Here is a 22,557-nt window from a genome sequence, read left to right as displayed (position 1 = left end):
CCGCCACTCCAGCATCCCCTACCCGTCAGCCAGCCGCCGGCTGCTCCCCTGCCTGGCCAGCCCTCCCCCCCCGCCCCGCCCCAGGGAGGACCAGGCTGGAGGCTGGGAGTCTCCCTGCCTGTTCAGCCTCCCTCCTTCCCTCCCTCTCCCTCCCTGCCTCCCTCCCTCCTCCACCCGCCCCTGAGGCAGGGACCGTGCAAATCGAGGAGAGGGGGGACAGACAGGCCGGATGGGGTCCAGCTTAGGACCCCGGACTCCCCACTGATGCCCTATCCAGGCTGCGTATCCCAAGCATCTTGGAACCTAGATTCGTGTGCGCTGGGGTGGTTCCTAGGCCAGGAGGGTCCCTCCGGCAGGCCCATGGTGCTCTCGTTTTGCATCAGGACCCCCCTCGGATGCTCTGAGCCACCCTCCTCAACCCGGATCTAAAACCCGGGACACTGCTATCAGGCCAGCCTCTCTCTCCACCCCACCCCCTCTTTCTGGCGTCCATCCCCCCCCAACACCACCTCTGCCGCTGCCTCTGGCTGTGGACCTGCACCTCTTCCCTATCCCCGCCACCTCCGGGGAGTGGGGTGAGCATGGATGAGACCCCCTCCAACTCGGGGCTCTTCCAGGCCATGGCCCGTGTGCTCCCAGGGAGGAGCCCCGGACCCTGAGCATCTGCTAGAGGCTTGGCAGAGGCCCCGCGGGGACCGTGTCTTCTGAGGACAAAAGGCGGCGGCCAGCAGGCAGCCGGGTGGTGGGGGGTGGGGGGAATCGGCAGCCAGGCGGACAGAGGGTAGCAGGGGCCAGGGCCGGCCCCCTCCCAGATTGGCGGTGGCAAGAAGATGGGGGTGGGAGTGTGTAGTAGGGAAAGCACCTGCCCGGACCCCCACCTACCAGCTAGTTGGGCACCCCAGGGCTGTGTGCTGCCCACCTGGTGTTCCCCAGCATCCCCAGCCCTGCCCAGTGCACCCCTCCGGTGCCTGCTTCCCCTGATGCCTGTGATTTAGACCAGCCCAGCTGTATCCACGGCAACAGAAGCAGAAGTGTCACTGGCCGCCAGATCACAGAAGGTCCCACAATGTGGCCTGGGCTGTGATTTATCCTGGGTGAGACAGCTGAGCCCCCTTCCTGGATTCCAAGACAGCCCTGCTGATACCACCCAGGTAAGCAGTGAGCATCCCTCCACTGGGGATGGGGGGTTGGGACTTCTCTTCTGTCTCTCCACACACATTTCAGAGTCTCCATCACTGCCATGCTCTCTGTCTCTCTCTCTGACTCTTAGTCTCTCTCTCTTTCTTCTCCATCACAGGGGCCACTTGGGGACCCAAGCCTGGGGACTCTTCCTCTTCCCCCATCTTCCCCAATCCCAAATGTCCCATGAGAAAGGGAACCACCACCTGTTTCCCCTCACAGAGTCTGTTTTTATCATCATAGTCGCATTTGTACACCAGGCTGTGTTAATATTTCCTTCTGTGCTAGCTGCGGAAGGGATGCCAGGGAGCCCAGCCCTGTTCCCCTCACAATGCCTGCACCCTGGGCAGGCTCAGCCTCCTGCAGCTGCCTCCTCTCCCTCTCCCTCCTCCTCCACTCTCCTCCAGTTTCCTTGTCCTGCTTGCAGAGTGTGTGTCTATATGTGTGTCTGTGAGCACCTGGGTAGCAAGCAAGTGGGTAGACATGACAGAGAAGCTGCTCCCAGCCCTGACCACCACCCCCCCGCTCCTTTCCTTCTTCCTTCCTTCCTCCCTCCCTCCGCCTTCCCTTCCCCTTCCCTCCCCCTTCCCTCCCCACTTCCTTCCCTCCCTCCTTCCTTCCTTCCTTCCTTCCTTCCTTCCTTCCTTCCTTTCTTCCTTCTTTCCTTCCTTCCCCTGTCTCTTCCCACAGGAAGCACAGACTTTTGCTCACTCACCACTGAAGATATTGCTGTGTTTCCTAGCTAGGGGGATGAACCTGCTGTAGGGCTAAAGGAAGGTGAGGTGAGGATGGGGAGCACTATCAGACCTTAGGCTGCCTGATGGCTCTGTGGGGGCAAGGACCAAGCCACATGAAAACCTGCAGGGGCTAGGCACAACATAGTCATCCCCACAGCCTCCAGCACAAGGCTGTCTGTCTCTATTTCAGATGCCCATGTTTGTGCCTGGGATCCCCCAGATCTTATGGTCTTGTGCACAGTGGCCAGAGGTCCCTATACTGGAGGGGCAGGAAAAACACAGAGATCATGGATTCTACCAGGGAAACTACTAGCTCTGCAACTTGGGTGGAAGCATGCCACTTATTGAACCTCAGTTTTCCTGTCTGTCAAAGAGACTTGTAATCTTCCTTCATGAGTGTGTGTAGGGACTAAATGAGCTGGTGCATGTAAGTAAAGGATGTGCATAGAGATGGCACTGAACCAATGTCAGCAAAGCTCATGGTCAACATTCTGATTGTTATTGCTTATTTGGGGGAGGGACTGGTCCCTCTTCTTCAGGGTCTCAGCAGAGATTTGGCAGATGGGCAAATGGGGGTGGGAGTGGAGTGGAGGGGAGGTAGGAGCAGCTCTATTTTGTTACTTCTCATTTGTAGGGAATGATAAGTGGTGGTTGTGGGCAGAGCCTCCCACCCCCACCCCACTCCAGGCTTCTTTCCCTGCACTTGCCCCTGTTTGTGCACGCGCGCGCACACACACACACACACACACACACACACACACACACACACACACACACACACACACACACAGGCTTGAGCTTCCGTGAGCCAGCAGAGGCCTGGCTTGCAGCCTGCAGCATTCCTGGCCCTGGTGATGTATGCGTCTCCCTGTTGAAGGGAGACTTGGCAAGAGTTTGGCCTGTGGTCAGTGGTTGGCAGGGCCTGGAGACAAGACTGAAGCTTCTGAGATCGCAGGGCTTTGGCAGAGCTGGGGTGTGGCCCATGCAGCATCCAGGCCTGTGGGGGAAGGGTCCCAGGGAGTTGCTCATCTAGAGCCTGGGGTGGGGGGAGAGTGGGATCTGCTGGCTGGTTTCCGGGTGTGAAGATTTGGGCAATACAGAGTGAGGAGTCAGTGACCAGAGGAGGAGGAAGAAGAGGGCACATACTGAAGCCCAGAAGACTCCCCTCAGGGCAGGGAGGGGTGGGGCTTTGAGACACAGTACACTTTTCTGAAAAAGCATTTACTATGGAAGGAATAGGACCCAGCCTGTGGTCTGGAGGCATCTGGCCTGAGCATAGGTGTACATGTGCAACTGAAAACGTGTAGCTTTGTGTGCATGTCTGTTTATGGGCACTGTGGATGTGTATGAGTCTATGTGTGAGTAGGCCATGTGATGGCGTGTGTGAACGTGTGGGTGTCTGGGTAGGTACAGGGGTGGGTATGACTTTGCATGTCTGTCTGGTTGAGCAAATGGGCATGTTTGATTCTGAGCCTGAGTTTGGGTGTGTTTCTCTGAGCCAATAGGCCTGTTGAATGTCTGCTTGTATGTGTGCGGTATCAGTTTTTCTTTGAGTGTGCATGTCTGGTTGTATGTGTATGAGTGTGTAGGTTTCAGAATGCCTGGGTATGCATGTTCAAATAGGTGAATATGTAGTTATATCTGATTATGTATATTCATGTATGCCCACATGTGCATATGAATGTAGGTGCATCTAAATGGTGTGTTTGTGAATATAAGGACACATATGTGTGCATGTCCATGCATGTATGGGAGAGTGTGTGTGTGTGTGAGCATGCTTGTGTGTGGGTGTGTCTGTCATGTATTTGTGTGAGTAGGCCTGAGTGCGAATGTGTATGTGGATTCCCCAGCATTTAAAATTATGTGTATGTTTGTGTGGACATATTTGAGTGCATATGGTCTGTAGACAAACCTATGTGTCCACACATGATTAGGGAAATGTCAGTGTATATGGGCACACTAGTCTAGGGAGAACTAATTGTGTGGGTAGGGGAGACTGTGGGAATAGAAATATACTTTGTGGGTATGCTTATGTGTGTACGTTTGATTATGTAGGTGAGTATGGCTATGGGGGCGGTATTTGCCTGTATACACAAAAGGCTGTGTGCATAGGTAAATGGATGTAATTGCATATATGTCTAATTGCATTTGTGTGTACACCATTATGTGTGAGTGCATGTCTGATTGTGGTATGCATGAGTAACTACATTTCATAATACTTGGGTGTTCATGTCTCATTATGTGTTTTGTTTGAATTTTTGAGTGTGAGTGTGAGTGTAAATGTGTGTTTGAATATGCCCATGAGTGGCTGTGAGTGTATATGTGGGTGTATATGCTAGTATGTGTGAACATCTGACTCTGTGTGTGTGTGTGTTTGAGTGAATATGTCTGTATATGTGCTTGTGTGTTCATGCACATCTAAGTGTGTGTGTGTGTGTGAAGATGCCTATGTGTATGTATGTATGGGTGTGTGAATGTACGTTTGTACAGTTCTGATTATTTGCATATATGTCTGTGTGTTTGTATTTATATATCTTTGTTCTGGTGCATATGTTGTAAAACAATGTAAAAATGTATGTGCATTTTATAGGTGTTCCGACCTATAAGTGCTTTTGAGTGTGTGTGTATATATATATGAAAATGTCTTTGCATGTGTGTGGCTGTGATGAGTGTGGATCAATTCTTCTAGTGCAGATGTACAGGTGTGTGTGAGAGTATGTGAGTCTACTTCCTTATGTGCATGTGTGTGAACATACCTTTGTGTCCAAATCTGTCTGTGGGAATGTAGGTATAAATGATCCTTTTTTTGTTTGTGTAGCTTCTCACGTGGGTATATGAACATGTGTGAATGTGCATGGTATGTATATCTGGCTGTGATAGTGTGAGTGTGCTTTGTGAGTACATTTATGTTTCCATGTCTGATTGTGTGCATATGGGAATGAATTCGTGTACAAGTCCACATGCATGGGAACATGCTCATAGTTGTACATGCCCAGTTGTGTGTACAAGTCTGTGTTATAATGTCTGCATATGTGTACATCATCTCATTTACAAGCATGTGCATATCTGGGTGTTTATGTGCATGACTACCCCTACACAGGCATGTGAATGCGTGTGAATATACTTATGTGGTCATATCTGGGTGTGTGTGTACACGTTGGGGAGCTTGCCTCTCTGTGTCCATGTTTGTTCATTGTCTCCTTGGGTGTGATACAGAGTCTGCCTGGCATGTCTGTGGGCATGTGAAAGTATGCCTGTGTGTACACCTGTGTTTTTGAGTGAATGTGTGTCAGTCGTGGGCATTATGTTATGTGAATATACGTCATGCATGTATGCTTCTGTTAAAGAGTAAGTGGATGTATATGTGTGACACGTACAACGTGAGTGTACATTGCTGTAAGCGTTCTTGTGTGTATGGCTGAGTGTAGGTATTAGTGCATGTGCCTGTCTGATGGTGTATGTGAGAGAGACATACTTGGCCTTGGGCTTGTGCAGATGAGCCTTATCACTGAGGGGGTGATAAGGGAGGGTACTTATGAGTTTGTATGTCTCTATGTGCACCTCAGCATGTATTTATTTGCAAGCCTGAGAGTCAGTGGTGCCCTGCTAGACCATGTCTGTCTGTAACTGTATAGTCATCCTACAGATTGGCAAGCTGTGACACCTGAGCAGTCCGTGACACCCCTTCTGGGGCCTTGCTGACCTTGTCATGTGCTGGGTTTTTGTAGGGATCTCAGGATAATTCCTGTCATCACTCATACCCAAGAAATGGGAACCAATCATGGCTGATGTCCTATTGGGGGAAGGGGGTCTATGAACTCTTTAGAAAAAGATTCTTTGAAACACAGACTTCCCTTCCCATCCTGCCACCACCAAAGGCCCAGCACAAAATGGCATTGTATGGGGTCTAGGTTGGTAAATGGTTTTCACAGAGAGCAGCCACTCAAATTATACCATCCAGACAGAAATCTAGATATGAATGTGTATGTGTAAGTGAAGGTATATCTTAGTAGGGAGTGTGTGTGTGTCTGTGTGTGTGTGTGTGTGTGTGTGTGTGTGTGTGTGTGTAGTGAAGTGTAGTATATCTGGTGAGAGAGAGAGAAAGGGTGTGGGTTGTTTATATGTAAGAGAGAGCATGAGTATTTCTGGGTAAGGTGTATGTGAGACATTTGGGTGTATTTGGGAGGGGAGGGGTGAGTTTGGGTGTGATGTAAATTGGCTTATTTGGGTGGAAGATGGTATGAGTAAGAGTTTGGGTGTGGTTGGGTGGGAATATGTGTGGGTATGTATATGTTTGAGGGGTGTGTGAGTAAAGGTGTATCTGGATGGTGTATGTGTTTGATAGTGTGGCTGTATCTGTGTTGTGTGTGTAAGACAGAGTGTGGGTGTTTCTGGATAGAGTATGTATATGAGGGAGTATAGGTATATCAGGGTAGAGGGTATGACTGGGTGGTACACAGGTGGGTGAGAGCACAAGTGTGTCTACGCAATGCAAGTGTGTGATGAGGCATATTTAGATGGTGTGTGTAAGAGAGAGAGAATCAGGGCACATCTGAGTGAGAGTGGGGGGTGTATGCATGTATGTATTTGGATGGTGTATGGGGTTGTATCTGGGTGTGATGTGTATGTGTGGTGTGTGTGAGAGAGTATAGGTGTAATTGAATTGTGGAATGTGGGTACATCTGGATGGTGGTGATTAAGAGAGAGTGGGAAGGGGGATGGCTTTTTAACTCAGTTGGTTAGAGTGTAGTGTTAATAATATCAAGGTCCGGGTTTGGATCTCCTTACTGGCTAGCCACCAAAACAAAAACAACAACGACAAAAAAAAAAGTGAGAGAGAGAGAAAGAGTGGGAAGGGTCTGGATTTTGTGCAGGTGTAAGGGAGAGTGTGGGTGTTTCTGAGTGTGGTAGGGGTGTGAGAATGTGAATGTCTCCTGTGGAAAGAGTGTGTAGGTGTATCTGGATGGGGTGTGAGAGTTTGGGTTTAACTGGGTTTGAGGTAAGTGTGGGTATAGTGGGGGTGTGAGTGTGTATATCGGGATGATACCTGTGTGTGAGGTGTGAGTGTATCTGGATGGTGTGTGAGAGAAAGTGTGGGTACTTTTGAGCTGTGTGCAAGGCAGTGTGTGGGTGTATTTTGGGTGGAGCGGGTTTGAGTGTGGGTATATCTGGATGGTGGGCAGTGAGAGCACAGATATACTTGGGTGGCAGAGTGTGTAGTAGGGTATATCAGGATGGTGTGTTGTGAGAGCTTTGGTTGTGTATCTGGGCACAGAGTGTGGGTGTGTATGTACTTGGGAGTATGTGTGAGTATGTATATAGCTGGATGGGGTGTGTAGGAGAGTTTGAGGACACGTCTGGGTGGGCAGTGTGTGGAGTGGGGGTGAAAATGGGTGGTGTGGTGGGGATGAGAGGATGGGTGTATCTGGGGAGTGAAGCATGTCGGGAGGTGTATCTGTTTGGCGTGTGTGAAGGTTGGATATATCTGGGTGGAATGTGCGTGTGGATGTAGATGTATCTAGATGGCATGTGTGGATTTGAGTCGATCTCAGTGGTCTGTATGGGATGAATACAGACGGTGATGTATGTGTGAGACGATGGACGTATCTGTGTGGGGCTCTGTGTGTGTGAACATGGGTGTGTATGTGCACACGTGTCTGAGAAAGAGACAGAGAGAATGTGAAAATTGTGGGTGTATATCTGGATAGGACTTGTGTGCAACTGTGGCTTCTCTGGATTCTGTGTAGGTGGGTATCTGAATGATGCGTGTGTCTGTGTGTGTGGATGTGTTTGGACTGGGAAATTGTGAGTGTGAGTATCTGGGTGGGGGGTGTGTAACTGCAGTGCCTATGGAAAGTGTTGGTCTCATTGCGGATGTGTCTTGATGCCATGTGTGTGAGAGAGATTGTAGGTGCACCTAGGCAGGGTATTAGGGCTCTGAGTTGGGGGGCGAGTATCAGTTTGAGTGTATCTGGAGTGTTGTATGTTGAAAGGGTGGGTGTACTGAGTTGGGAGTTCATATAAGTGTGGCTGTATCTGTGTGGAGTAACTGTGAGAGTAGGTGTATTTGAGGTGTGTGTACATGAGGATGGGTATATTTTGATGGGATGTGTGTGAGAGAGTGTGGGTGTATCGATGGTGGGGATATGTGTGAAAGTGGGTGTATCTGAATGGTGTGTGAGAGGGAGAATGTGGATGTATCTGGGTTGGGGCATGTGAGAGTGTGGGTATATCTAAGTAGGATGTGCGTGGTTCTGTCTGGATGGTGTATGAGAGAGAGAGAGTGGGAGTATCTGGGTGGTGTGTGAGAGAGACAGTATACAGGCAAATCTGTGTGCAGTGTGTGAATGTGAGTGAATCTGGGGGGTGTGCATGTGGGTGTATCTGGATAGTGAGTATTTGACTGTATTTCGTGAAGAATGTATCTGAGAATGTCGGTGTATCTAGATGTGAGTGTGGATTTATCTGGATGGTGTAAAGTGGTGTATCTGGATGTTTTGTGTGTTCAATAGTGTGTGTGTGTGTGTCCTGGTAGGGTGTGTGATTGTGGGCATGTATATGAATGTATATATTTTTTCCAGGGTATATGTATCTCTGCTAGAATGTCTGTGATTGTGAACATGTCCATGTTTGTCTGTGCATGTGACTAGGTGTGTGTGGACATTTGTACCCGAGTGTGTCAGTAAATAGGAGCTGGCTTGTGTGTGCACATGCTTGTGCTAGAGTGGTGTGTGTCTGTGTTTGTGTATGAAGTGAGCTTATTCTACATGTGAGTAAATTGGATCTGCAACGTCTCTGGAAGCGGACTCTGGGTTTGCATCCTAGTTCTGCCGTTTATTAGCTGTGTGGATTTAGTCACCTAACCTCAGCAAAGCCCCAGTGCCTTCTCTGTGAGGTGGGGATAAGAATACTAGCTATCTCATAGGAAGAGGATTGGATGAGTTCATAAAAGCGCTTAGAACAATGCCTGGCATGTAATGAGTTCCCCATGTCATATGAGGTGTTACCTACTACTATCATTATTATCCATGCCAGTGTGTAAGTAACAATATGTGTCCATTTGCAAGTGACAAGAGGGTTTCTATGTGCATATTTGCCCCCATTAGCCATGTCCATGTGTATATGTAAGAGAACGAGCATATCCTGTGTGTATGCAAGGGTGTGTTTGTGCATTAAAGTGGGTTTGTACTTTTGTGTGTCCCAGTGTACATATAAAACCACAGGCATGTGAGAAAGGAAGTATGTGTCGGGAGAGGTGGGTTTGACCCTGTGTGTATGTATGCCAGTGCACACACCTGTTTCTGTGGTCGTGTAGTGTCTGTGTAAGTGTGGATATTACTTGAGTTGCTGGTATGTCTGTATATGTGTGCATGCCTCTATCTGTGTGTACGTGTGTGTGCATGCCAGTGTGTTTTATCTGACCATGTAAACAGGTTTGTAGTGGTCAGTATGTAAATGTGTGTGTGTGAATCTCTCTTGTAAGTGTCTGTAAATGTCAAAAGGTTAGTATCCAGGTTTATATATGATGATGCAGGGGTGTGTGTGTGTGTGTGTGTGTGTGTGTGTGTGTGTGTAAACGGTTTGTGTCTATAAGGCCATGTATTTGGATGTGTGTATTTGTGTTGCATGGGTGTATGTGTAGGTATGGATGGGTGTGTGCATGTGAGGGTTTGCATCTCTCTGTATTTGTAAGCCTCAGTGGCTATGTGGGTGAGTATGCATGAGTCTGCGTTGCTCTACATGCCTGCTTGCCTCTCTGCATGTGTAGCTGTGAGCTTGAGTAATATGCCTATATGCACGAGCATGTCTGTTGACTGTGTATATGTATGTGTGCTAGGGTGGACTTGTGAGAGTGGCTTTGTATAAAATAGTGGGTTTTAAGAGCCAGTTGGTTGGCAGGGGAGGGTCTAGATCAGTAGGAGTGAGCAGGACTTGATCTATGTCTCAATGTCAATTCTTATGTCTGTGCATGCAGGACTGTGTCTGAAAGTGTGTAGGTCCATGCAATTTGGTGTATGTATGTGTGTCTGCAAGTGCCCATGTGAATGGTGAATCTGTTTCTGCCTAGGCTTGTATTTCTATAGAAAGGCAGTTATATCTAAGTGTGTGTGTGTGTGTGTGTGTGTGTGTGTGTACCTGATTATTCTTGTCAGCTGGTGTAAGTCAGGATGTGAGTACAAATTTGAACTTCTACGTACACATGTGCCCATGTGCACATAACTGCTGTATGAGCTAGGGTTTCTATGCACTGTAACTAAATGTGAATGTGTTAGGGCATACACAACCTGGCACACAGAGAAAGTAAAATCTTTGTATGGCACAATGGAGTAAACTGGAGAGGATTTAAGGGTACTGGGGTTTGGTGAGAAGAAATTCCTTACATTTTCTTTACATGAGGGGAGAGTACTTCAAAAAGTTCGTGGGCAAATAGAATTTTAAAATAATGCAAATCTCTCTGTTAACTATTTTTTTTTTGGCAGCTGGCCAATACAGGGATCTGAACCCTTGACTTTGGTGTTATCAACACCATGCTCTAACCAACTGAGATAACCAGCCAGCCCTCCATGAACTTTTTGAAGTACCTTCATACTATACAATTGTGAGAAGAAAAACAAAAATGCAAAGTTTTAGGGGAGTTAGTAAATATTAAATTTATATACAACTGTCAAATGAAATCTTTTCATAATTGTTTCATGACACACTTGAGCTCACTTCTAGGAACATGTTTTAGTACATTTTGTGCTGCTATAACAGAATACCTGAGACTGGGTAATTTATAAAAAAACAGAGTTTTTTTTTTTATAGTTTTAGAAGCTGGGAAGTCCAAAGTTGAGCGGCCTGTATTTGGCAAGGGCCTTCTTGCTGTGTCATCCCACGGCAGAAGGTGGAAGGGCAAAAGAGCACACCTGAGAAGGAGAGAGGAAGGAGGCTTAACTCATCCTTTTATCAGGAACCCATCCTGCAGTAACTAACCCACTCCTGAGATGAGGGCATTAATCCATTCAGGAGGGCAGAGCCCTCATGACCTAATCACCTCTTAAAGGTCTCAGCTCTCAACACTGTTGCGTTGGGGATTAAGTTTCCAACACGTGAACTTTGTGGAGAGACATTCAAACCACAGAAGAACATAAATTTTTTATTCACTGGTGTGAATTCATAGTGGTCCAAATTTGTGCCCACTTCTTCTGAGCCTTTGATCATGACTGCCTTGATTTATTTTATGGTCATTTGATTTATTTATGGTCATTTAAATCTTGATTTGGTAAATCTATTGGTTCTCAGCATAGATCTTCCACATCAAGTTATCACGTTTCTTGGTGAAAACCCAAACAAAGCAAATGAAATAAATAACAGTAGGTAGTTTTGACATCATGGCCTGCCACTTCTTAATCTTGGAAGGCATGTTTTTGAAGATAAGACCCATTCCATGGAGGTCATTCAGGCACAACCTGATGTTTGTTTTGCCCTAATGTCCTGAGCTTGTATGAAACGTAGCTGCATGGTTCTGCAGGTCAACTAAGCTCACCTCAAAAACATGAGCTTTGGGGTCATCAGATACCATTTTGGTTTCTCTGAAGCATCAGGTGCAGTTTCTAGTGTTGAATACAGCTGGTGCTTTCACACCATACCAACTTTTCTTAAGAAATGGAACGACTGCTTGTTCGTGCCTCCATTTTCCACCTCCCTTTTATAACTCACCTGTTCTTGCCATGGCCAGTCAGAGACCCAGGTTTTATCCTCAAAATAGCTACACAATCTCTTCTGTCTCTTGGTAGTCACCATCGACAGGGAACTGCTTGCATAAGTAGGTGGCAGCAAATGGTCAAAGAGTGTATATTTTTTACTGACTAAAACTCCTTTCTCACCAATAATCAGAATTTGGATAATTCATAGTCTGAATTTTGTGCTTGAAAGGGAGGATTCTTCCTTAAATCTAATGCCTTTCTTTAAATCAAATATGGTGTTGAAATTTCTTGTAACAAATGTTCATGAATTTTAATCCAACAGAAAATTTTCATTTTTAGTATCTCAAAAAAGTGATGAAGCTTTCCCGCTAAGTAGAAACAGACATTGTTCTACTCATCCTAATATGTCTTCTTTAGTATTTAAATTGTAACACCAAGTGAACATCACCCAGGGAACCATACTTGACCTCACTTCTAAGTTGAAGTTTTGTTTGAATCCATAAACCTTGTCAGTATACTCCAATATATTTTCGGATGTCTTTAAAATTTTCAATATAATTTTATTCATGTGCTCAAAAAGCCATTTGTTGAAACCAGTAAGCATCAAATCTGAAAAGTGAGAATCACTCACAAAGAAATGCTGAAATATTTCTTTTAGCTCACAAATTTTTCACAAAAGCCCTACACACTTGGGTTTAAAACAGCAAAGAAGGGTATAGTGATCTCAATTGTTCACAGAAAGTTGAAATGCAGGGTAGGGAGTATCTTGGATTTAATTAAATTCACCTAGCATCATTTATCGTGTAAAACAGACCTACAGGCAAACTTAGGTGAAGGCTCCTCTGTGAACGAATCTCAGAACTTTCAGAACAGCAGCATCAGTCCAGACTTATGCAGAGTTTCCACAATATTTCAAAATATTTACGTATCACTTTGAATATTTCAACCTTAGTTTATTTTGGTGCTTCCTGCATTTCTCTTCAGGGTTTCTGACTACTACTATAAACTGACCACAGTTAGTCAGCATCCATAGATGCATCAATATGAAATGAAAACCCTTTTGATTCTACAATCTTCTAGGTTAGTGTCATCTCCATGTCCTTTGACAGTGTGTTTCTTAATAGCAATAATTGAAAGTGGCCCCTTTCCTATTCTCTCTACCTCACTGGTCCCAAATATAGTTTGGACAATTTCCCTGCAAACTGCTAAAGTGATTTTCTACTGGGAGAGGCATCTTAGCTTTACTGGTTATCATGCAACCCTGTCACTACCTGGTTCAGCTCCATCTAAGAATGTTCTAACCCATCTCATAAAAGATACTAGTTTCTTAATTTGCACTTCCAGATACTTAAAAAAGCTCAATTCTATTGAAGGGGTCAACAGACATCTGTGACTTATGAAAACTGATTTTTCTCTGCATTCTTAAGAAAGCAACACTCTGAAACAAAGCCATAAAGGCCTAGATTTCCCTTTAATGAATCAATTCAATTAAACCATTGTCAGGCTTTATTCATTTATTGACAAGTAATTTTACCTAAGAACAAAAGATAATAATTAATTATGAAATCCCACCAAGAACCAGATTTGGCTAGTTTTTAGTATCAAATGCCAGTCACAAGTAGATCAATAAATAAACCAAGAAATAATAAATTATATTGTTGCAGTGTTTTTAAGAGAGTCCTTATCTTTTAGATACTGAAATACTTATGGATGAAATGGTATAATAGAGATGCTTCAGAATATTGCGAAGGAAGGGAGTTGGGCGGAGTTATAGGCAAAATAAGGCTGGCTATGAATTGATAATTGGTGAATCTGGACAACGGGTACACTGAGGTTCCTTACAGTATTCCCTCTACTTTTTTATGTTTGAAATGTTCTGTAATAAGTTTTTTTTTTTTTAATAAAGAAACAACAATCAAGGAAATTAACAAAATAATTCTATTCTCTTTAGGGACACCTAATACTATATATTCCATAATACATACAATTATACAACTTCTATTGTTGTGGGAAAAAAACTTGTGGAAAAATAAGAACAAGATCAAATTAAAAGAAAAGCGAATATTTTACATGTAGGTATAGGCCAAACCAAAAACCTCACTGATGATAAACAAGCAGCAAAGTAATCATCAGACTATCTGGGATGCTTCAACAGGAAACGACAAAAACATTTATGGCCTTCCTTTTCACATGGCCCCAAAGAGCCATTCTTCCTGTGACCCTCTGCTGGGGCGGATGCCCACCAGCTGGGCAGCTCTGCTTGTGTTTCCACCTATACCTACATATTCAGGAATTAGTCGATCTGCAGACATGAGCGGGTTTATCTTGCGGAGTATACCTGTTGCAGAATGTGTGTTATCAGTAAGTTTATCTGTGTGTGTGTGTGAGCAAGTTTGTATGTGTACACACATTTGCCTATGTGTCGGTGTCTGTGTGAGAGAGAGTGTGTCTGTATACAATTTTTATCTTTTTGTTTGGTTGTACTTGCATTGATAAAGTGTGTGCGTGTGTGTGTGTATGTGTGTGTTGGAGCTGTTACACATCTGTGCATGTGTGAGAGTGTGTATGTGAATGGCTGTGTGTGTACATGTCCAGGATGTACATATCTGTGTTGGCGAGTGTGCCTAATCTCTGTGAGAGGGTTTGAATCGATCTCTTTGTGTGGGAGTGTGTGTGTATATGTGAGCAGTTTTTTACTTGCTCATTATTTTCTCCATGCAGATATAGCTGTAGGTGTCTGAGGCGAATTCTGTGTGTGTGTGTGTGTGTGTGTCTGTGTGTGTACATGTGTCAGGGTTCAAGGGCATGTGAGCATGCTGGCATTTGTAAATGAATTTGAATCTGAGTGTCAATGGGTATAACAGTGATATAGATATGCCACAGTGTACGCATCTGTGTTGAGAGTTTGAATATGTGAGAGGATTTGAATAACCAGGTATGTCGAGTCAATGGGTATATATGTGTCTGTGTGCACGTGACTGTGTACCTGAGTAGGTTTTCTCGCGTGTATCTTTCTGTTGGTGTTTGAGAGTTCATCTTTGTGTGTGTTAGGGGAGTAATAAATGTGGTTTCGTGGGCCATTGCATGTGTGCATGTGTGTCTAAGTGCATCTGTGTAGATGAGCAATTCTTAGCCCTCCCATACCCAACGCCTTCTTTTATGTAACAGAAGTTTTGTGACACCCCTTTACTACCTGGAAAGGAACTTCTCAGATAATGTATTCTCTCTGCACATGTAATTTCAAAAGAAAATCCATATAGTATTTTATACAGTATCCATATTCTACTAACCATAATACAAATAAGAAATAAAAGGAAAGTGATTTATAAGAAAATAATTTGTAGTTCAATATGTAAATACTTGAGTGTGAAGCTCCCCAGAAGATCCAAAGAGGTAACTAGAGGCTTGTAAAGTCTTGTAATGAGTAAATGTGGATTTATGGGAAGGGGGAAAGTCAGACAGAAGTGTAGGAAAATGACTGGGGGTAAGATTTTCCAAAATAGTGAACGACTCCAAAGAAAGTGTACCACAAACCAAAGTACAGTCTCCTCTTAACTTACATGACAGCCACATTCCTGGATAATTCAGGGTATATTAAAACCAGGAGAGGGCTAGCCGGTTAGCTCAGTTGGTTAGAGCACAGTGTTTTAACACCAAGGTCAAGGGTTCGGATCCCCATATCGGCCAGCCACCAAGTAATAATAATAATAATAAATAAATAAATAAACAAAACCAGGAGAAAAAGCGTTTATCTGTGAAATAGGGTTAGATTCTAGGTTCGGTTAATTATAAGTCCAAAGTGCTAGGGGATGCAGGACATATGTTGTCTGTGTGGGACTTCTCTGCATATCACTGGATGGCCAATGTCCTCGCCCTGGACCCCTAAATGTTAGAAGGACACCCTACGTATGTTCCAGCATTGTGGCCACCAAAAATGCTCCTACAAATTTCCAAAATGTTCCCTAGAGGGCAGTAATGCCTTTGGTGAGGAGGAAGCACTGGTGCTTAAGCAGGATATATTGTGTACCTGTGTGAAGGAGGAAGAGTGCAAAATATACCTCTGCCTCTCTCTATGTGTGTATGCATGGTCTCCACGTGTGACTTGGTTGCTGTCTGCCATCTCCATAGCAGTAGGCTGTGTGTGGGTTCATGTAGGTGTCTGGGCAGCAGCAGGTGTGCATGTGTTCTGTGCATGTGCACATGTCCTTAGCCTCAGCTGGGCCCAGGCTGTGGCTGCCAGTCTGTGCTCAGAGGAGTCCTCTCCTCACTTACGGAATCTCTCCACAGCTTTCCTGGCAACACCGGGGTTTTGTTTGCTTGCTGCTGTAGTTTTTTGCGTTTTGTTTTATTGTTTTAGTTTTTGTTGTCACTGAAACTCTGGGCTACACATTATCCGCCTTCTGGGTCTTGGTGTGTCGCTCTGTGTCTCCCTATCTCCATCTTTATTTCTGTCTCTCTCTACCTCTGTCTTTCCCCAGCTCCCCTCTCTGTCTCTCACTCCCCACCCCCAGCTCTCTCTTATTATTCTGTATCTTTCTTTCATTCCTAGTGCTATCCCTTTATTTCTCCACCCCCTGTCCCTCCCTTCCTCCCTCCTCCATCTCTCTATCTCTGTCTCTATTTTACTCTCTGTCATGCTTTTTCTGCATGTCTGTGTCTCCGTCTCTTTTTTCTCACTCTCATTTTCACTCTTCCTCTCCTTTCTGTCTCTATTTCTTTTTTTCTTTCTTTCTTTTTTGGGAGGATAGCTGGCCAGTATGGGGATCCGAACCCTTGACCTTGGTGTTGTAACACTGCACTCTAACCAACTGAGTTAACTGGCCAGTCCTTCCTGTTTCTTTCTATCTCTTCCACTCTGTGTGTAAGGCTCTCTCCCCTTTCTCTGTTGGTTTCTCTCGTGCGCACGCTCTCTCTTTCTCCCTCCTATGTCTCCATCTGTCTATCTCTCACACACACACCTCTCTCCTTCTCTGTCATCCCCTGTATGTCTCTCTGATTCTCCCTTACATTCATTCTTTCTCTGTCTCTGTCCCTTTCCCCCTGCCTCCCCTCCCCTCAAGACTGAGTGTGTGTGTGCACATTCACACACACACAGCTGTGCACTGTTCCACCATTCTGAGGGGGCTATCAGGCCTTGAGGGGTTGAAAGGGGGCTCACTAACCCCACTTCTCCCCAGCCCCTGCTCTAGCACCCTCTCGTGGCCTACTGGCACTGGCTCTGAGACTTCGGGGAGCCATCAAAAAAGCCTGGCCCAAGGTGGATGTGGCAGGCCAGGTTGGGTTGAACTGGGAAACAGTGCAGAGAGGCGACTTTTCCTGGGAGGGAAGGGGTAGAAAGACATCCACTCAAGCTCCCCTGACCCTGACCCCAGCCCATCTCCAGCCCCAACAGTAATCCTGAGCATGTCCAGATTCTGCCTTCCCTCTGAGATCTTCCCTGTTCCCTTATCCCACCCCTGTCAGGCTTGGCAAGACGAGGAAAAGAGAGAGAGAGAGAGACCCAAGCCAGGTGCTATTTCAGCCAAAAAGCTTTATTCCACTAACGTGGAGGGGAGACTGAGCCAGATCAGTTCCCCCAAAGACAGGAAAGCAGGGGGTTATAAGCCTTTGAGGATTCTGGCAGAGTAATGGGCAATTTCGAAATCAGTGGTATGCAAGGTATACAAGACACAGCCCTTGTAGTCTGCTAACACCTGGTCAGTTGGGGCATAGGCTTCTAATTAGTGTCGCTACTATATCAGCACAAAGCATTCCAGCCTGAAGCCAGCTATGAAGCCAGCTACCACGGCCCACAAGATAAGACGTTCCTTTGATGATAATGGTCATGTTTACCCCTTCCCAGAAGAGGAATTTTGCTGCTCAGTTCCTGGAGCAGAAAAGGGAAAGGGGAGGGGGAAAAAGGGGGAAAGTTGCTTAACCTGGCTGTGTTGATGTTAAGCTGGCCATGAGGCTAACAACCCCCACACTCCCCGCCACAGCCACACACACCAGGAGCTTTCCTGTTTACCCCCAAGATTTGCTGTGCACCTCCCACTGCCAGATGGGCTCCTCAGGCTGCTCTTTCAGCAAATCCTACCTGGATGCCTCCAGGGAGCCCTCTCTGACCCACCAGGCCAGTTAGTCCCTCATCAATTAATTTGACATATGTTCACTGAGAGCCCACCATGTGCCAGGTGGTGCTCTTCTAGAGGAGAGTGAGTCTATAATCCCTGCCCTCGGGGAGCTTTCATCTAATACGATGAGGTAGACAATAAACCATATTTTAAAAGTAAATTATATGATGTGTTAGAAGAGAGAAATTCTAGGAAGAAATAAAGGAGGGAAAGAGGCCTGGGGTGCTATTATCTCTCAGCCTCGTGAGTGGTTTCCCTACTTCCATTTTTGCCTCACATTATCTGTTCTCCCCACAGCAGCAAGCGGAATTCTGTTCAATCCTAAATCATATCATGTCTCACCTCTGCTCAAAACCCTCCCATGACTCCTATTTCATTCAGAGTAAAAGTCAAAGTCCTCACCATGGCCTCCATGATTTGGCCTCACCACCCTTCTTCCCTCATCTCCCACTTTTCCCTTGCTAACTCTGTTCTGCCCACAATGGCCTCTTTGCTTTTCCTCAAATGTGCCATCTATAGTCTCACCTCAGGGCCTTTGCTCTGGCTGTTTCCTCCACCTGGACTTCTCTTCCCCCCAGATTCCATATGGCTCACTCCCTCACCTCCTGCAGGTTTTTGCTCAGATGGCACCTCCTCCGTGAAGCCTTCCCTGTCCACCTCATATAAAACCGCAACACCTCTCCCACCCCTAGCATTTCCTATCCCCTTTCCCTCCTTGATGTTTATTCTTAGGAACTTGTCATCATCTGACCTACTATACTTCACCTACGTCTCTTCTTTGTTATCTAGAATGTCTTTCTAGATAACAAGGGCAGGGGTCTTTATCTCTCTGGTTTACAGCTGTATCCCCAGTGCCTGGAATAGTGCCTGGCACACAGTAGATGCTCAATAAATATTTTTTCAATGAATGATTGAATATGCACAAGCATACCTACATTTTTATATTCACACATACTCCCCACCTCACCAAAATGGAAACCAAAGTCCTCATCGTGGCCTGCAGCCCCACACAATCTGGCCCTGGACACCTGTGTCCTCACCACTGTCTCTCTCACTCACACCTTTCCAGCCACCCTAGTCTTCCTGCTGCTCCTCGAGCATGCTAAAGTACATTCCTGATCATGAATAAAGAAATCTATTTAATGAGCAGCTACCAGCATTATAAAAAGTAAACAAAAAATACATGAAATAGAATAGAAACGAGTGGGTACATTACATATAGGATCAGTACTAGTTTGTGAAACTTGTGATTGGGCCGTGTATGCGTGCATGTATGTGTACTGGGTTGTGATGTAAAGTGCATTTTTTACTATGGGTTTCATAAAGGGGAAGAAGAGCCACACCAACATCCCTGCCCCACAAACCCACCAGTGGAGGAAGCAGGTCACCGAGGACCCCCAGAGAGATGAAGCATCCTCACACAGCAAGGAGACAGTAGCAGCAGGAGTGGGCCAGGGGCCAGGCTTGACACTGGAGGGGAGTAAGTGGGGTGGGTTTGTAGACACACTAACCCTGCCTTTTCTCTTTCTTCCTCACCTTTCCTTTCCAACTGTCTCTTATTATCTTTCTCTCCTCTCTCCACTCTTTCTCATCCCCTTCATTACTGTGTCAGTTTTTACCCATTTAAATCTTTGTTGCCATTTTTCTATCTCTTTGTTCTTTCCCACTCTGTCTCTGTGTGTCTATGTGTGTTTTTCTCTGTGTGTCTCTCTCCTGCCCTCATCTCTCTGTCTCTCTGCATCTGAGTCTCCTGCGTCTGTTGTCCCCATTTGCAGGTGCAGCCCAGCAGGACAACTGATGGAGTCCCCCAGGGCCCATCGAGTACTAGACTGGCTGACCCCATAGGGTTGGGAGTGGCCTCTCCCCCCTCAGTATGGCCAACACCACCGGAGAGCCCGAGGAGGTGAGCGGCGCACTATCCCCACCGTCAGCGTCGGCTTATGTGAAGCTGGTGCTGCTGGGACTGATCATGTGCGTGAGCCTGGCAGGCAACGCCATCTTGTCCCTGCTGGTGCTCAAGGAGCGTGCTCTGCACAAGGCTCCTTACTACTTTCTGCTGGACCTGTGCCTGGCCGATGGTATACGCTCTGCCGTCTGCTTCCCCTTTGTGTTGGCTTCTGTGCGCCATGGCTCCTCATGGACCTTCAGTGCGCTCAGCTGCAAGATTGTGGCCTTTATGGCTGTGCTCTTTTGCTTCCATGCGGCCTTCATGCTGTTCTGCATCAGCGTCACCCGCTACATGGCCATCGCCCACCACCGCTTCTATGCCAAGCGCATGACACTCTGGACATGCGCAGCTGTCATCTGCATGGCCTGGACCCTGTCTGTGGCCATGGCCTTCCCACCCGTTTTCGACGTGGGCACCTACAAGTTTATCCGGGAGGAGGACCAGTGCATCTTTGAGCATCGCTACTTCAAGGCCAATGACACGCTAGGCTTCATGCTTATGTTGGCTGTGCTCATGGCAGCTACACATGCTGTCTATGGCAAGCTACTCCTCTTCGAGTATCGTCACCGCAAGATGAAGCCAGTGCAGATGGTGCCAGCCATCAGCCAGAACTGGACATTCCATGGCCCTGGGGCCACCGGCCAGGCTGCTGCCAACTGGATCGCTGGCTTTGGCCGCGGGCCCATGCCACCAACCCTGCTGGGTATCCGGCAGAATGGGCATGCAGCCAGCCGGCGGCTGCTGGGCATGGACGAGGTCAAGGGTGAAAAGCAGCTGGGCCGCATGTTCTACGCGATCACACTGCTCTTCCTGCTCCTCTGGTCACCCTACATTGTGGCCTGCTACTGGCGAGTGTTTGTGAAAGCCTGCGCCGTGCCCCACCGCTACCTGGCCACTGCTGTTTGGATGAGTTTCGCCCAGGCTGCCGTCAACCCAATCGTCTGCTTCCTGCTCAACAAGGACCTCAAGAAGTGCCTGAGGACTCACGCCCCCTGCTGGGGCACAGGAGGTGCCCCAGCTCCCAGAGAACCCTACTGTGTCATGTGAAGCAGGCTGGTAGGCAGACAGGCAGGGAGAAAGTCAAGGCCACCATGATGAGGCAAACAGCAAAGGAAAGCTGGGGCCCCACACAGGAGCCTTCCTTTCTGAGCTCCAGCCCCAGCCCCTTGACCACCCATAATCTAGGCACCTTTGTCAACACCTCCCCAGGGTGGGGGACCAGGTGGGGGTCTGGGAAAGAGGCGTTTCTAGTTTTGGGGGCCCGTCTCCACCGCCTCCTTCTCTACTTCTACAATCTCATTCTCTCTCTCTCTTTCTCTCTCAGAAGTGACAATTCAGAAAAAGAAAACAAAACTGAAAACGCAGGTTTTTCTAGTAACAACTGAGGAGGCAGGCTTTCTTACTTTAATGTCTCTCCTTCTGACATTGTCCAGAAGGGGGAAATTTGTCCTGTAAAATAGACTTCCAGAGCTCTTATTGCCCCTTCTGCTCCCTTGCACCCTCCCCTTCAAGTCCTTTAGCAAGGCCTGGATGTTTAGGGAGAAACTGATCCAAGGCTGCTGATAAGAGGGACCAAAGGGGAGGGAGGGTCCCCAGGGAGCAGGGATGTTTTAATTGCTATGTTGTGTGCAATGTTGTTTTAGGCTAACCCTGGTCCCAAGCCCAGTCTCCTTTCCCTCTCTACCATGTCCAGACCTCCGAAGTGTTTCTTGAACCTCTGTTTGAGAAGCCAAGAGGGCAGGGAGAAGGGCTCCCAGGACAGGCCCAGGCTAGGTGAAGAAGAGGATGTGAACTAAATCCTCGAGCTGAAGAGACCCAAGTTTGGCTGCCTTCTCTTGTGCTGCCTCCAGGATCCCTGCCCCCAACTCTTCTTCTCGAGGATGGAAATCCACTCTAGTCTCACTAGGGCTGATGTGGGTGCCATACAGGCAGGAGCAGCCCCCCAGGGAGGTATGGGGAGGGAGCCAAACTCCCTAGAGTAGCTGAACCCCAGAGTCTGGGGTCAGAGCTGAATTCAACTCTAGAATTGTCTCCTGGGTTTACCCTACTCTTCTGAAGATGAAATTTCTTTTTGGGCTTTGCTAACTGATAGTTGTACAAACTCCAAGGCACTTTGGACTTGAGTCCATTCCTATCTGACCTCTTTTCTTCCCCCTCAAGTCTCAGGGGCCTCAAGCCCCTCCTTGGTGGCCCTTGGCTTTCTGGGCCCTCAGCCCCAAATGTCCTTCCTCCCACCAGCCCTTCTCCCCCTACCTACACCCGAAGTGCAGCACACTGTAGCCAGATTCTCCAGGTGGGAGACCCCAAGTCTCCCTCCCTTGGGCAGAGTCCACTCTGGGCTTACTTCAAAGCCAGTTTTGTGGATTGGCAAGCCAAGATGGAACTCCTTTGCCTCATCTTGCCCAGGCTCTCTGTCCCCCTCTCATTTTCTGGAGGGAGGGTGGAGATCTGTATTTATCCACTCCTCTTTCCTTTCCCTATAGAAGTCCCTGTCCTAAGCTCCCTCCCTACCCCAAGTCAGCCCCAGAACTAGGGAAGCCTTGACCCAAAAGGAATGGGGAAGGCACTCTAGACAGGAGAGACATTAATGAGCCTGGCTGTGGAGTGGCCCTGGAAAGGCAGGCCAGAGTGGCTGAGAGGCTGGGAGTGGGGGGAGGAGGGGTTCTGTTCTCTCAGTGATAGTGATGGGGGTGCCTTTCCAAGGGGGTGGGGCGGGAAGACCAAGGGGATGGGGGTAGATAGGGTACATTCAGGAGGGTTTTCCTCCATTTCTTTTTTCTAACTGCCTGGATTCACCATTGGATTTTGTAAATGGAAAAACTGAAATGAACAATGCTATATTGGATGTTTTCTCTTTCTGACTGTGTGTGTCCGTGTGTGTGTGTGTCTGTGTG

At 47.0% G+C, this 22,557-nt stretch overlaps 1 protein-coding gene across 1 annotated transcript; it reads left to right on the top strand.

Moving 5' to 3' along the window:
* The first annotated feature begins 19,529 nt into the window (after positions 1–19,529).
* Positions 19,530–22,114, top strand: GPR173 (G protein-coupled receptor 173). The gene has a single exon (XM_008574734.1). The coding sequence runs from the start codon at positions 19,589–19,591 to the stop codon at positions 20,708–20,710; it is 1,122 nt and encodes a 373-aa protein (XP_008572956.1). The 5' UTR covers positions 19,530–19,588; the 3' UTR covers positions 20,711–22,114.
* Positions 22,115–22,557: the final 443 nt, after the last annotated feature.

Source organism: Galeopterus variegatus, unplaced genomic scaffold (assembly GCF_000696425.1).
Source record: "Galeopterus variegatus unplaced genomic scaffold, G_variegatus-3.0.2 Scaffold1094, whole genome shotgun sequence".
NCBI classification, from domain to species: Eukaryota; Metazoa; Chordata; class Mammalia; order Dermoptera; family Cynocephalidae; genus Galeopterus; species Galeopterus variegatus.
Note: the sequence above shows the minus strand (reverse complement) of the source record. Positions and strands in the feature narration are given on the sequence as shown.

Bases quoted from the DNA above. Each gene is read 5' to 3' on its own strand.
- GPR173 (XM_008574734.1), top strand. From the start codon at position 19,589: ATGGCCAACACCACCGGAGAGCCCGAGGAGGTGAGCGGCGCACTATCC.